At 40.6% G+C, this 13,396-nt stretch overlaps 1 protein-coding gene and 2 long non-coding RNA genes across 3 annotated transcripts in view; 2 read left to right on the top strand and 1 right to left on the bottom strand.

Annotated features, from left to right (window-relative positions):
- The window catches only part of LOC144690734 (uncharacterized), a 371,804-nt gene that overhangs the window by 286,002 nt on the left and 72,406 nt on the right, over positions 1 to 13,396 (top strand). The gene's annotated exons all lie outside the window — the stretch shown is intronic.
- Positions 2,668 to 6,519, bottom strand: pld6 (phospholipase D family, member 6). Its single transcript, XM_078558512.1, has 2 exons — positions 6,047 to 6,519; positions 2,668 to 4,608 (listed from the first exon to the last, which is right to left on the bottom strand). The coding sequence occupies exons 1-2, from the start codon at positions 6,453 to 6,455 to the stop codon at positions 4,373 to 4,375; spliced, it is 645 nt and encodes a 214-aa protein (XP_078414638.1). The 5' UTR covers positions 6,456 to 6,519; the 3' UTR covers positions 2,668 to 4,372.
- LOC144690732 (uncharacterized) lies at positions 6,862 to 13,302 on the top strand. The gene is made up of 2 exons (XR_013578945.1): positions 6,862 to 6,929; positions 9,912 to 13,302. It is a non-coding gene; the product is annotated as an uncharacterized LOC144690732 (long non-coding RNA).

Below are 13,396 nucleotides of genomic sequence, written 5' to 3'. Positions count from 1 at the left end.
AGGTCATGAAAGGTATAATATAAATGCAAACTGCCTCAGACACCTACTTTCCAGGCTGAAAATCCCAAGTTTTTCCAAGTTCAACTTTGCCACTAGAGATCAGACTCATGGCTTTTCTTTGCGTTCTCTACAGTGCACAAAGATCTCCCTTGTTTCTTAATGTCATGAACATCCTTCTGTCTGTGAGATGATGGACATGCAGCAAATCACTTGTTTTGTGGTGATTAGAACTGAACTCAAGGTGTGAGCCAGAGGGCAAATCAATAATTGCTGCAATTTATATTCTGGGTTGCTACCAAATGGTCTTGCACAAAAATCTATACTCATAGCTGTCTAGTTTCCAAATATTGATTTGTGTCATAGGAGTCGTTAGTTCTTTTTCACGTCAACTCAGGGATTCCCCAGGGCTCTGTCCTTTCTCCCAACTTGTTTAAAGAAAAATCAATGATCTCGACTCATTGTCCAAATTCATGTTTTTGTTAACAACTGCACTATGCTGTGGTAATCTATTACAATGTAATGGCTGATTTACTACAACAACTTGCATTTATATAGTACCTTTAACATAGCAAAATGTCACAAAGTTGTTACACATCTTCACCTCCTCCATGCCTTTTGACCCAGCAACAGTAAAGAAATGGTAGTATAGTTCTAAGTCAGGGTGGTGTGTAGCTTGGAAGGGAACTTGCAGGTGGTGATATTCCATGCGTCTGCTGCCCTTGTCCTTCTAGGTGGTAGACATCACAGGTTTGTAAAGTGCTGTTGATGGAGCCTTGGTGAGTTATTTGGTGAGATAGGCGATCCCTCATTCAACATCCAATTTCTCACCCCATCACGAGCTTTGTAACTTATTACAATGGTCAATACTCCTCGGAACTTTAATTCATTCCAAGCTGTAAGTGCACCATTCTACAAGTTCTTCTCATTTTGAAATCCATACAGTGCAGTCTAGCTTCTCACCCTTTTCATGTTTGGATTTCCTTTCCTCTTCCAATTTACAGGCTGTTAAAATGCAAACTTTTATCATCTAATCACGCCTTGATTTACCTGCTCTTTAATACAATCGAAGGCATTATGCAAGGTTGTGAGCCCTGAACTAAAAGTACACATTCGTCTAGGCTTGAATCAAGTCCAGGTTCCATTGTAGCTACCATTTCTCAGCTGCCACACAACGCATTAAAAATTAGCTACAGTTGGATGTTTTTGTAATAAACTTAGTGATTCATCCCATCAGTGGGAGCTTACAAAAATACCCAATGAATTTTGATTTTGAAGTTGTTGCAGCAATGTGAAAGCTGGAGCTCATGACAAATTTCTTACAGCAGTCAGCGACATACAATTGTTGGAACAGGAAAGATTTCAATGAATTCTAAATCAATCTTAAAACATTAATTTCAATATTTTTGCAAATGTTTTAGTTAACTAGTTTGCTCATCATGGGATGTTAAAATATAAGCTTTTAAATTACAAGTTTTTTAAATTTATGCTCTTTAAATTTACAACTTTATTTTAGGTGCCACCTGGCTCTTATTTGCATTACAAATATGTGGTTAACCAGCTGGACTGCTGGTTTCAAAACAATAACCTATTTGTGCATTTCCCTTTCCACTCAATGTGCTACTGGCTCTTTTTCATAAGAACTTAAAAGCAATTTTGATAACAAATATTTGTCAATGTCAAATTAAAAAGGAGTAATAATCCTGGATTGGACCCACACAATTGCATCCATTTAGTATGGTGCTGGCTTCAGCAGCACTGTTATGAGAGATTGAGAGTGGAAGTTGGATGCTTTCTCGCAGAGCAAGGAAATTATCCCAGCTCTTAAGACAAGATATGGATTTGCAGCTAGATAGCAATATTTAAAAGAACAGAGCCAAAGCAGTTGACAGGGAAAAATTTCAATTGTTGGGGATAAAAGTTATCAACCTTGATTCAGTGGTCGCACTCCTGCCTTGGAGTTAGGGGGTTCAAGCTTTACTCCAGACTTGGATGCATAATCTAGGCTACTGATACTTGTGCAGTACTAAATATGTAGTGCACCAACAGAGATGTATTTCAGTTGAGACTTTAAACTGAGGTCCCAGCTTCCCTTTCAGATGGATGTAGAAGACCCCCAGGAAAGTAGGGGAGTTCTTCCAAGATCTAGGCCAAAATTTAATCTGTTTTAATGATGTTAGTTAAGGGCTATCTGGTAATTTACCTCACTGCTATTTGAGAGACATTGCTGTGTGCAAACTGACTGTATGGTTTTCCCATAAGAGTAACTACATTTTTAAAAGTATTTTATTGGCTGCAAGGTGCTTTGGAACACTAAGGTCCTGCAAGTTGCTATATAAATGTATGTTTTTACTTTCTTTCAATCCAATGTGTTTTAAAACAAATAATGATTTTTCCAATATTGACCAATTCAGTAATTTTATAAAGTTACTACATGCATGTTATGCTTCTTGTGCTTACTGTTAGGAACTGATATGCAATCCCCATCCACTTCTCTCCTTACTTGGCTATTGTGATCAACCAATGCAGTGTGCTGATATTGACATGAAGAATGCTATTGAAATTTAAAGACTACAAAAGGCGGTTGTTGGTACAAGTGATATGATTCACCACTGTGTGGCAGTAGAAGAGTTCAGAGAATCCAGATATAGGACAAAGGCAGACACGGACTTTAATTCGAAACAGTGTTTTGCCATTTAATTATTTGATTTTCCTGTTTTAGTAATGGATCTAGAATTAACATTGAAACACATCAGTCATCTTTATTCTTTGACATGGTTGCAAAACAAAATGCCATAGGAAAAAAAAACAAGTTCTGGACTTACAGTTCACTAAATTTGAGAATTACAGCCTACAAAGCTGTAAAGCTACAAACCTCTTTAGGTAAAAGTCAAAGCTGGGAATGGAATGCCTTCCATTTCTGTTTTCCATTGTCAACATCAAGGACTCATGTCTACACAACAATCAGCTTCAGAATAAAACTCCCTCTACCCTGCCCAAACAGCCACTTTAGTTCTAAACTCAGGTCACAAACCCTGCTGTTGCATGGTGTGACCCCCCTCCATTTCGTATTCATATTGCAAACAGCTAAAAAAATTTAGCAACTTTTAAAACTAGAAGTTCAACAGCTACACATGCTAGAAAGTTGACTTCCATTAAACATGATAGCTGCAAACTATTCTCTTGCTGCTGTCAAATCAATAGTAGTGTTAAAATCAAAGTGAAGTGAATAATTTGAGTTGTTTAAAGAATCCAATTCTTGCAAGGACATGAAAACTGAAATCAAGCAGAATCATTTCTAAAAGGCATGAGGTAGTGATTATTTTGCATGCTATTCCTCATCGATAAGAAGTTTCATCTGTACTGACCTCAGGTACAAACATGTATCATTAATGCAAACTCAATGAAAACTCTAGCAAAACACTGTCACAGACAATTTGACATTCAAACTGTTGTGCATGATTAAAATGATACAGCAACCACGGAATGGACTGAAAGTGAAATACATGTGGCTACAAAACAACATGCATTCAGTGTTTCAAATTAACACAGTTCACAGTACAGCAAACCTCAATACTCCAATTATATATGCTTATAAAAGATGATTCCTCAAACAATTTGCCCACTGGTACAATAATTATTAATGGGGTCTTCCATAAACAGTACACATTTGCAGGGGTGTCAGGAGTATTGAAAGCTGGAAAGGATGTGGAGAGGGCGAAATCAAATGAATTCTGATTTACAATCTGAACTTCCCTTCGTGGCCTTGTCTCTATTTCTATAACCTCCTCGAGCCCCACAATTCAGAATTGTGTTCTTTCAACACTTACCTCTTGTGTAACCCCCACTCCTTTCGCCCAACCGTTGACAGCCATGCCTTCAGCTGTCCAGGCCCTAAGCTCTAGCATTTCCTTCTTAAACCTCTACATCTCTTTCATTCAAGTATCTCCTTAAAACCTACCTCTCTGACCAATTTTTTAGTCACCCCTCCTCATATCTCGTTTTTTCTGATTACACTTCTGTTAAGCATCTTGGGCTCTTTCATATGTTATAGGCACTATATAAATGGAAGCTGTTGTAAATATTTTAGAGTCCTTACACACTATTCACTATTTCAGTTTTTAAATTCATATGGCAGCGTCTTAACAAAATATTCTATTTCTGAGAACAACATGTTGTTCTGTCATCTTTTTCTCACAAATGTAAGTGATTCACAGAAATACAGTTTCAAGACCAAACGTAATTTATCCAATCGAAATTATGATACATTTTAAGTATTACTTGCCGCTGTCTCCAATAAGTACTATTAAGTCCAATAAGTACGCCAATGGACTACAGCAGAATCCATGCTTGCTCAAAACTAGTGGGGTTCTATTCATCTTTGAGGAGAAAAGCTGTACTTTGCTGGATCATATTCATTCCAAAGTCGTCCAAATTCTTCTACAAATGCCTTCACAATATCAGTGTTTTTAATTATAATTACATTTTCTTTATTTCCAAAAATACCCTGGGCACTCCAATTCAAAGATCCAGTCACAAGGGTCAATCCGTCAATTAGTGCGAATTTGTGGTGCATGTAGTTTGTATCCTGATCATGTCGGACTTCTATACCTGTCAACAAAGAGTGATTTTAGATCATCTTCACAGTTCAATTGTATCATCAAGGCCTCTCTGAAGAATAATGAAAGCCTTTGGGGTAGGTTATGCTAGTGTGCATTGACTTCACAAATATATTTGTTTTTGTTGAGGTACATCAGTTAACCTTACTCCACCTAAGTGGGGGACTGCAATTCATAGTGATACAGTAGTCAGTTTCTCAGCAAAAAAAAATGTACTGGTCCTAGCAGGATACCACATTTAAGCAAAGAGCATATAGCACTGAAACAATTGCAAAATTGCTGGTTATACATTTATGCTCATGCCCACTTTGTGTTTGGAAGTTATGTCAGTAATACTGCAGACCATAAAACTACAGCCAAATGAGCAGGATTAGACCATTTGGCTCCTTGAGCCTCCTCTGCAATTCAATAAGATCATTATTGATCTGATTTTGGCCTTAACTCCACTTTTCTACCTGCCCCCATAACCTTTGACTCCCTTGTAGATTTAAGATCTGTCTAACTCAAGCCTTGAATATATTCAATGACCCAACCTCCACAGCTCTCTGGGGTAGAGAAGTCCAAAGATTAACAACTCTCAGAAGGAATTCCTCCTCATCTCAGTTTTAAATAGCAGACACTTTTTATTGTCAAACTGTGCTTCCCCCTCACCAGTTCTAGATTCCCCCACGAGGGAAAGATCCTCTCATCATCTACCCTGTCAAGCCCCCTCAGAATCTTGTATGTTTCATTAAGATCACAGTTGTGTGTTCAGTAGGTCTCACAAAGAGATTCTGCGCCTTGTATGGTTAAACATTTAGTGTTCATTGATGACACGTAACTATGCACATATATACAGGGAATAGCTCAAGCTACCTCCATTCTTGCTTCTACACAGGTCTCTGTCCAGTCCACAACTGACCCTAGTCTCAGGTCATGTATCTCTTTAAATCACACTGTAGGCAGTACTGGTTCCCAGTCCCACATTAACCCTTACTGTGCCAGATATGCATATACTACAAACACCTCTCATTCTTCTGTTAGCTATATGAGTGGAGTGTGATGCAGAATGAAGCCAATGGCATGGGTTTAATCCCTGTACCAGCTATGGTAGTTCATAGAGGCCTGCTTTCCTCACCCTACCCCACACTTGCAGAGTTGTGCCCCTCAAGATATATTTAACCAACAATTTCACTCTAATGGAGAGAGATACCTATGGTCTCATGTAGACTGTGTCTAATTATCTTTCATTCTTCTGAACTCCAATGAGTATAGCTCCAACCTATTCAACCTTTTCTCATTAGGCAACCCTTTCATCCCAGGAATCAATTTAGTGAACCTTCTAAACGCCATCGGTGGGGGGTGCTGAGGCAATCAAGCGAACTGTTGAATAGCCGGGTCTGGAGTTAACAGAGAGGGATGAGGGTCGGTTGAAGACCTAATTCACTCACCAGCCCTCCTGAAGGTGCCGACCTGCGAGCCAGCCAGCGCCATGTAGTCGGAGTCGGTAATGACCCGGACCCGCACCCCACGGCCATGCACCGCCAGCACCGAATTGCTCAGCTCCAGGCTGGAGATGGTGAACACGCAAACATCAAGCGAGTGTCGAGCACTGAGCAGCAAGCGGGCCAGGCAGCTCAGGGCGCTCTCCCGGTGCGACAGGCCGCAGTCGCAATGCCCGGGACTTGACAGCAACAGTGGCCGCACGCACGTCACCGGCGCCGGGAAGAAAAGCACCTGCGGCCGCCGCTCACGGAGCCGCTTTAGGTAACGGATCAGGTAGTAGAGTCCTTCGGCTGCTAGAGAGAGGCCGACCACCGCCACGAGGCTTCGCCAAACCGACACGGCGGCGAATATCATGGAGCCGCTTTCATCAAGAAGAGACTGAACCACATGCCGCGCGCCAAATGCTCACAGGACGTCTGACGTAAACGCGTCAACCCAGCTGTTGAACGTTTTGACGTACACATGTTCAGTTCAAGATGATGGGCCTTGGGGCAGAAAGAGGTGAGAAATATGGGAGGAGCAGGTGAGAGTTTTCCCTCATTAAAAACTAGATAGAATATAATGTGGAGAAGTGTTAAGTTAAGCACTTTAGTAGGAAAAGTAGAAAACTTTTTTTATATATATTTGTTCAGGGGATGTGGGTGTTGCTGGCTAGGCCAGCATTTATTGCCTAACCTTAATTTTCCTTCAGAAGGTGGTGCTGAGCCATGTTCTCGAACCGCTGCAGTCCATGTGGTGTAGGTACAGCCACGGTGCTATCAGGGAGGGAGTTCCAGCTTTTTGACCCAACAACAGTGAGAGATGACAACATAGTTCCAAGTCAGGATGGTGAGTGGCTCGGAAGGGAACTTTCAGGTGGTGGTGCTCCTTGCTGTCTGCTGCCCTTGTCCTTCTACATGATAGAGGTCGTGGGTTTGGAAGGTGCTGTCAAAGGAACCTTGGGTGAGTTGCTGCAGTGCATCTTGTAGATGGTATACAATGCTGCCACTGCACTGGTGGTGGAGGGAGTGGATGTTTAAGGTGGTGGATGGGGTGTCAATCAAGTGGGCTGATTTGTCCTGGACAATGTCAAGCTTCTTGAGTGTTGTTGGAACTGCACTCATCCAGGCAAGTGGGGAGTATGTACATGATGGACAGCCTTAGGGAGTCAGGAAGTGAGTTACTTGCAGAATTCCCAGCCTCTGACCTGCTCTTAAAGCCGTAGTATTTATATGGCTTGACCAGTTCAGTTTCTGGTCAATGGTAACCCCCCCAGGATGTTGTTGGGGGGAGATTTAACGATGGTAATGCCATTGAATGTCAAGGGAAGTTGGTTAGATTCTCTGTTGTTGGAGATAGTTATTGCCTGGCATTTGTGTGCACGAATGTTACTTCCCACTTATCAGCCCAAGCCTGAATATTGTCCAGGTGAGACTGGAAAATGTTGGTACTCTGAGGGATCTGGATGTCGTTGTGCACAAAGCACAAAGTTAATTTGCGGGTTGTTATGGTACGACTGATGATAAATGCCAAGCTGCCCGAATCTCAAAGGGAAACTTTAAATGGCTGCCAAAACAGTTTTTTCAATTTGTATAGTATTAGGAGGTTCTGAAATCAGGAAATGATGTCCCAGACTAATTGTGATGATTTTATAGTAAAAGTTTATTGAAAGACTAGTGAAAAAATAAAACACAATTACACTTAACTACAAGAATGGCTTCACACAGTAAATAGTACTTTAAAATAGTTCTGCAAATCTTAACTTAACCACCCTCAGAGTTATACCTTTTTACAGACTGCATATATCCCCTTTGAACTAAAACAACTCAATTCAAACTATTCCAGTTATTGCTTTATGTAAATCTCTGATTGAAGTTTCTCTTGGTTCATTAACATATCAAAACCACTCCTTACTGTTGATTTTAGACCCTTACCGTCACTCTAGCTCATTTTTTTATTCATTCACGGGATGTGCGCTTCACTGGCTGGGCCAGCATTTATTGCCTATGCCTAATTGCCCTTGAGAAGGCGGTGGTGAGCTGCCTTCCTGAACCACTGCAGTCCATGTGATGTAGGTATACCCACAGTGCTGTTAGGGAGTTCCAGGATTTTGACCCAGTGACAGTGAAGGAATAGCAATATATTTCCAAGTCAGGATGGTGAGTGACTTGGAGGGGAACCTCCAGGTGATGTTCCCACCTGTCTGCTGCCCTTGTCCTTCTGGATGGTAGTGGTCATGGATTTGGAAGGTGATGTCGAAGGAGCATTGGTGAATTCCTGCAGTGCATCTTGTAGATGGTACACACTGCTGCTACTGTGCGTCAGTGGTGCAAGTGAATGTTTGTGGATGTGATCACAAGACACAAAAAGCATCCTAAGCATAGTAGACAAACAGGGGCAAAAGAGAGAGAGAGGCACTGAAGACAATCACAATCACTAGAGGAAAAAATACTAGGAAAACTAATGGGACTGAATGTTGCAAGTCCTCGGGACCTGACGGCCTGCATACTAGGGTCTTAAAGGAAGTGGCTGCAGAGATAGTGGATGCATTAGTTGTAATCTTCCAAAATTCCCTAGTTTCTGGAAAGGTCCCAGCGGTACAGGGGGATCTGGGTATTCTTGTACATGAATCGCAAAAAGTTGGCATGTAGGTACAATTAGGAAGGCAAATAAAACGTTGACCTTTCTTGCAAGGTGGACAGAGTATAATAGTAGGGAAATCTTGCTACAACTGTACAGGCATTAGTGAGACCGCATTTGGAGTAGTGTGTACAGTTTTGGTCTCCTTACTTAAGGAAGTATATTCTTGCATTGGAAGCAGTTCAGATAGTTCACTAAGCTGATTCCTGGGATGAAAGGGTTGTCTTACGGAGGAAAGGTTGAGCAGGTTCAGCCTATATTCATTGGAGTCTAGAAGAATGAGAGGTGATCTTATTGAAACATATAAGATTTTGAGGGGGCTCAACAGAGTTGATGCTGAAAGAACGTTTCCTCTCGTGAAAGAATCTAGAACTAGGCGGCACAGTTCAAAAATAAGGAGTCTCCCATTTATCGGTGAAGAAGAGGAATTTCTTCTCTTGGAGGGTGGTTAATGTTTGGAATTCTCTTCCACAGAGAGCCATGGAGGCTGGGTCTTTGAATATATTCAAGGCTGTTAGACAGATTTTTGATTGGTATGGGAGTCAAGGGTTGTAGGGGACAGGCAGGATTGTGGAGTTAAGGCCACAATCAGATCAGCCATGATATTATTGATTGAAGGATTGGATTCAATGCACTACTCCTGCTGCTATTTCTTATGATCTTATTTATGATCCTACGAAACATATAAAATTCTTAAGGGGCTTGACAGGGTAGACGCTGGGAGGATTTTTCCGCTGGCTGGAGAGTCTAGAATTGTGTGTCACAGTCTCAGAATAAGGGGTCAAGTGTTTAGGATTGAGATAAAAAATTTCTTCACTCAAAAGGTTTGTGAATCCATAGAATTTTCTACCCAAGATGGATGCTCAGCCATTGAGAATATATTCCAGACAAATGAGTGCATTTTGGGATACTAAAGGAAAATCAAGGAATATGGAGATTATGTAGGAAGGTGTAGTTGAGGTAAACTATCGAATGGCAGAGCAGGCTTGAACAGCTGACTAGCCTACACTTGCTCTTGTTTATGCCCTTATTGTGCTTGTCACTAGCCAGGCCCACTTAGAGAGCCTTATTAAGGAAAAATTATCTTTGAAAAAAAAGTTTTGTAATTTGAATTTTAAGGTAGCTTTGGCTGTTACTTTTTTTCCACATTACTGGGTTTTGATGTATATATCTACCATTTTGTCATTTCAGGTGTTTCCTTCACCCTATCCTCCTCCCCTTCTCCCACCCAATACTTTTCTTCATTAATCTTTGTTGCTCTTTGCATAATACAAAAAGGATATGAATTTAACACACAAGTGAAATGAAAGAGGTGTTTCTGAGGAGCCAAGACACAGAGGTGCAACAATTGCTGTTCTTATCACACCCATAGCTGCTCGGGGACCTACATCCAGATGTGTCAAAGGAATCTTTGTCTTTCTTGCCTCTGCTTTAGATAACAGGGTGCTGCAGAGTTGTATTATCTGCTGCTGAATAATGTGTATTTAATAATGTGTATTTCCTCTTATAGAAATAAAAACATTATAACACAAAGCTTCATACCACCAAATGCTCCAGGCCACCCATGGTGGTATCTGCCTCATCAATTAGGTTTCACTGCAATTGCTTTAGAAGTGCACTTACTATCATTAAGCAGACACATAGCCAATTGTGCCTGATTGAAGTCCTGCAAACAGCACAAATGACCAATTTATCTGTTTCTGTGTTGTAATTAGAGGGTGAAAAATGTTGGCCAGGACACCAGGAGAATATCCTGTTCCTCTTTGCATAGGACCTTGGGATTTTAATTTCTGCCTGAACAGGACAGTTTAACATTTCAGCTGAAAGATGTCATCTCTGAGAGTGTAGCATTCCCTTGGTTTTGCAGTCAACTGTAGGTTTAGATCAAATCCTACAGTATTGCTTGAATTTACAACATTTTGACAGAGAGACGGGAGTGCTGCCAGCTGGGCCAAGGTGACACCAAGTATCAGCATGTTTACTTTTTCATAAAGAGAGAATTCATCTGGAATGAGCTAAATATTACACTGCAAATAGCCTGCTAGGTCAAAGAAAACCCAACAGCTATATATTTGGAGAATCTAAACTGAAGCAATCTTTTGAAGCTACTGCACAAATTCAGTTATTGTGAAACTATTTTATTGAGAACTCAAGTATTACAGCAAAAGGATTAAAATCACAACAGCATTACACGATATAGATTGTACACAGGTACATGAACAAATTATGCACTGAAAACGCAGGATCACATTAGTATAGGCAAAAATGGTGGGTAACCCATGATACCATATTAAAAAAAATGGAAACGGTTCCATGCTGAGGTAAGATGCAATGACATGCATTAGGAGATTGCCATAAAAAAGCTAACCCTCCTGCCCAGTACCAGAAGTACTCACCACCAGACCGACCAATTTCAATATTCTACCCAGCAGACTAATCAACCTTGTCCACATTCAAAGCAATTGCCTTTATCCCATGATTTGGGGCCTGTTGATGAATTTGCTTATTTGTATTAAGTACTGGATAGTGTTTGAGTTCGTACCATTTAATATATTTGACTTTCAGCTTTTTTATTTCTGGAGGCTGCCGATTGTTACATACACTGAAGTTTTATACAAATTAAACACACTGGTCAAAGCTACATATATTTGATGTTGAGAAAAATAAAGACTTGTATTTATATAGCACCAGACACAATCTCAGAACATCCCAATGCACTTTACAGACAATTAAGTACTTATCAAAATGTAGTCAGTGTCATAATGTTGGGAAACAGGGTAGCCAATTTGAGAATAGCAAGGTCCCACAAACAGCAACGTTGCTAATGACTGGATAAACCATTTTAGTAGTATTGATTGAAAGATAAATATTGACCAGAACACCAGAGAGAACTCCCTTGCTCTTCTTTGAAATAGTGTAGTGTAATGTGTACTTTTACATCTAGAGGTGCAATGATACCTTAGTTTAACATCACTGCACTTAAGTGTTAGGCTAGATTTTGCATGCTCTGAAATGGATCTTGAATTCACAACCTCCCTACTATGGCAAGATTGCTAACACCAAGCCATAGCTGACACCAGTTACGGCTAGTGACTCTAGTTACCTCCACCACCGAAGGCAGGTGGTGGTAATGTTTTCGCCCCTGTTTGTTAGTCTGTAAACAATGTATCTCAAAAACTAATGGATGAATTTCAATGAAACTTGGTACACAGGTTACGACCTGGACGAAGGAAGAATTGATTGGTTTTTGATGAAGATCCAAATCCTGGAATTTTTTTTTAAAGAATCCATTAACATTGGGACATTGAGGAAATTGACTTTTTTAAGAATGTTATGAGTTGTTTTCTGTAGAATGGTTATGGATTGTCTCAGCTGCCGTGGTGGAATGTCACAGCTGTGAAAATGTGAGCAGAGTTTTCAGAGCAAGTTGTTGGATTGGGCTGAGGCCTCCTCAGTGAGATGGAAGCTCTTAATAAAAATATTTTTTTTTTCCCAGCTTTGTAGTTACAGAGCTTCAACCAGGCAAGGAAAAGCCTCAAGGAAGAACTGCACAATTGTAATAACATTGAGTAACATAGCATGGCGGACGTATGCAATCTGAATGCCCTCTTACTTGTATTGTTGGTGTGAGGAGCTGATCTGGATTATGCTGTTAGAGGCAGGTGCCTATGTCAGCTTATGTTTAGATGGGAGATGTGAATTTTGACTGCACTATTAATGGGATTTGGCTGTTGTGTCAGTGAGAGTGCAAAACGAAAGCCCAAACAGTTCCCCACAGGAAATGAAGAAATTTGAAATATAGCCACCCAGAGTCATTCTTATGTGCTCACCAGTTGCTATGAGGTGCACAGGAATGGTAGTTGTAGAATAATATTGCACTGAAGAAAGCCACTCAATCTATCATCTATGTGCCGGTTCTTTGAAAGAGCTATCCAATTAGTCCCAGTCCCTGCCCTTTTCCCCCCCAGAACCCTGCAATTTTCTTCCCCTTCAAGTATAAGTTCCACTCCTTCTCACTAAAATTCCATCCAGGTAGCAGCAACAAGCTTATATATTAACTGGGATGAAGACATTCACTATTAATCCTTGACCAGATTATTAAGGAATGGAATTTGAAAAAAAGCTCTGTTCATCCCTTAGTTAATCAAGTATTAAAAGAAGACCAGGGTAAAACATAGCAGCTGCTGTTTGCATTCATTGGTGTTATTTCTTTATTCATTTTCTTCATTCACTTCATTTTCTCCCACTGTTAAAAAATGCAAGACCTGGCTAATTTGGAATTTCAGAAATAAACACTTGCAAATCCAAGCAGGCTCAAATGGATAGAGCAGGATAATCTAGAAATCCCAGCAGGGTTGAGCTGGGAGCCCAGCTAATCTGATCTGCACCATTTTCAGACTGGGCTGAGAGAAACTGAACTCTGGCAAGAATTGGGTATTATTCAGAAAGTAGGATTGACGTCCATTCCTCACATGTGCTCATGCAATGCAATAGTGCTCACGCACGTAGGCAATATCCAGAGTGCATTTTCACCCATCTCCTACAGCACATAAGGAGGCCATTTCGTCCACTGTACCTCTGCTGGTTTGTTTAAAGAGTTATCCAATTAGTCCCACTCCCCTGCTCATTCCCCATAGCTCTACATTTTTTTTCCTTTTCAAGTATTAATCCACTTT

This window comes from Cetorhinus maximus, chromosome 15 (genome assembly GCF_964194155.1).
Source record: "Cetorhinus maximus chromosome 15, sCetMax3.hap1.1, whole genome shotgun sequence".
Taxonomy (NCBI): Eukaryota; Metazoa; Chordata; class Chondrichthyes; order Lamniformes; family Cetorhinidae; genus Cetorhinus; species Cetorhinus maximus.
This window is presented reverse-complemented; position numbering and strand designations above follow the sequence as displayed.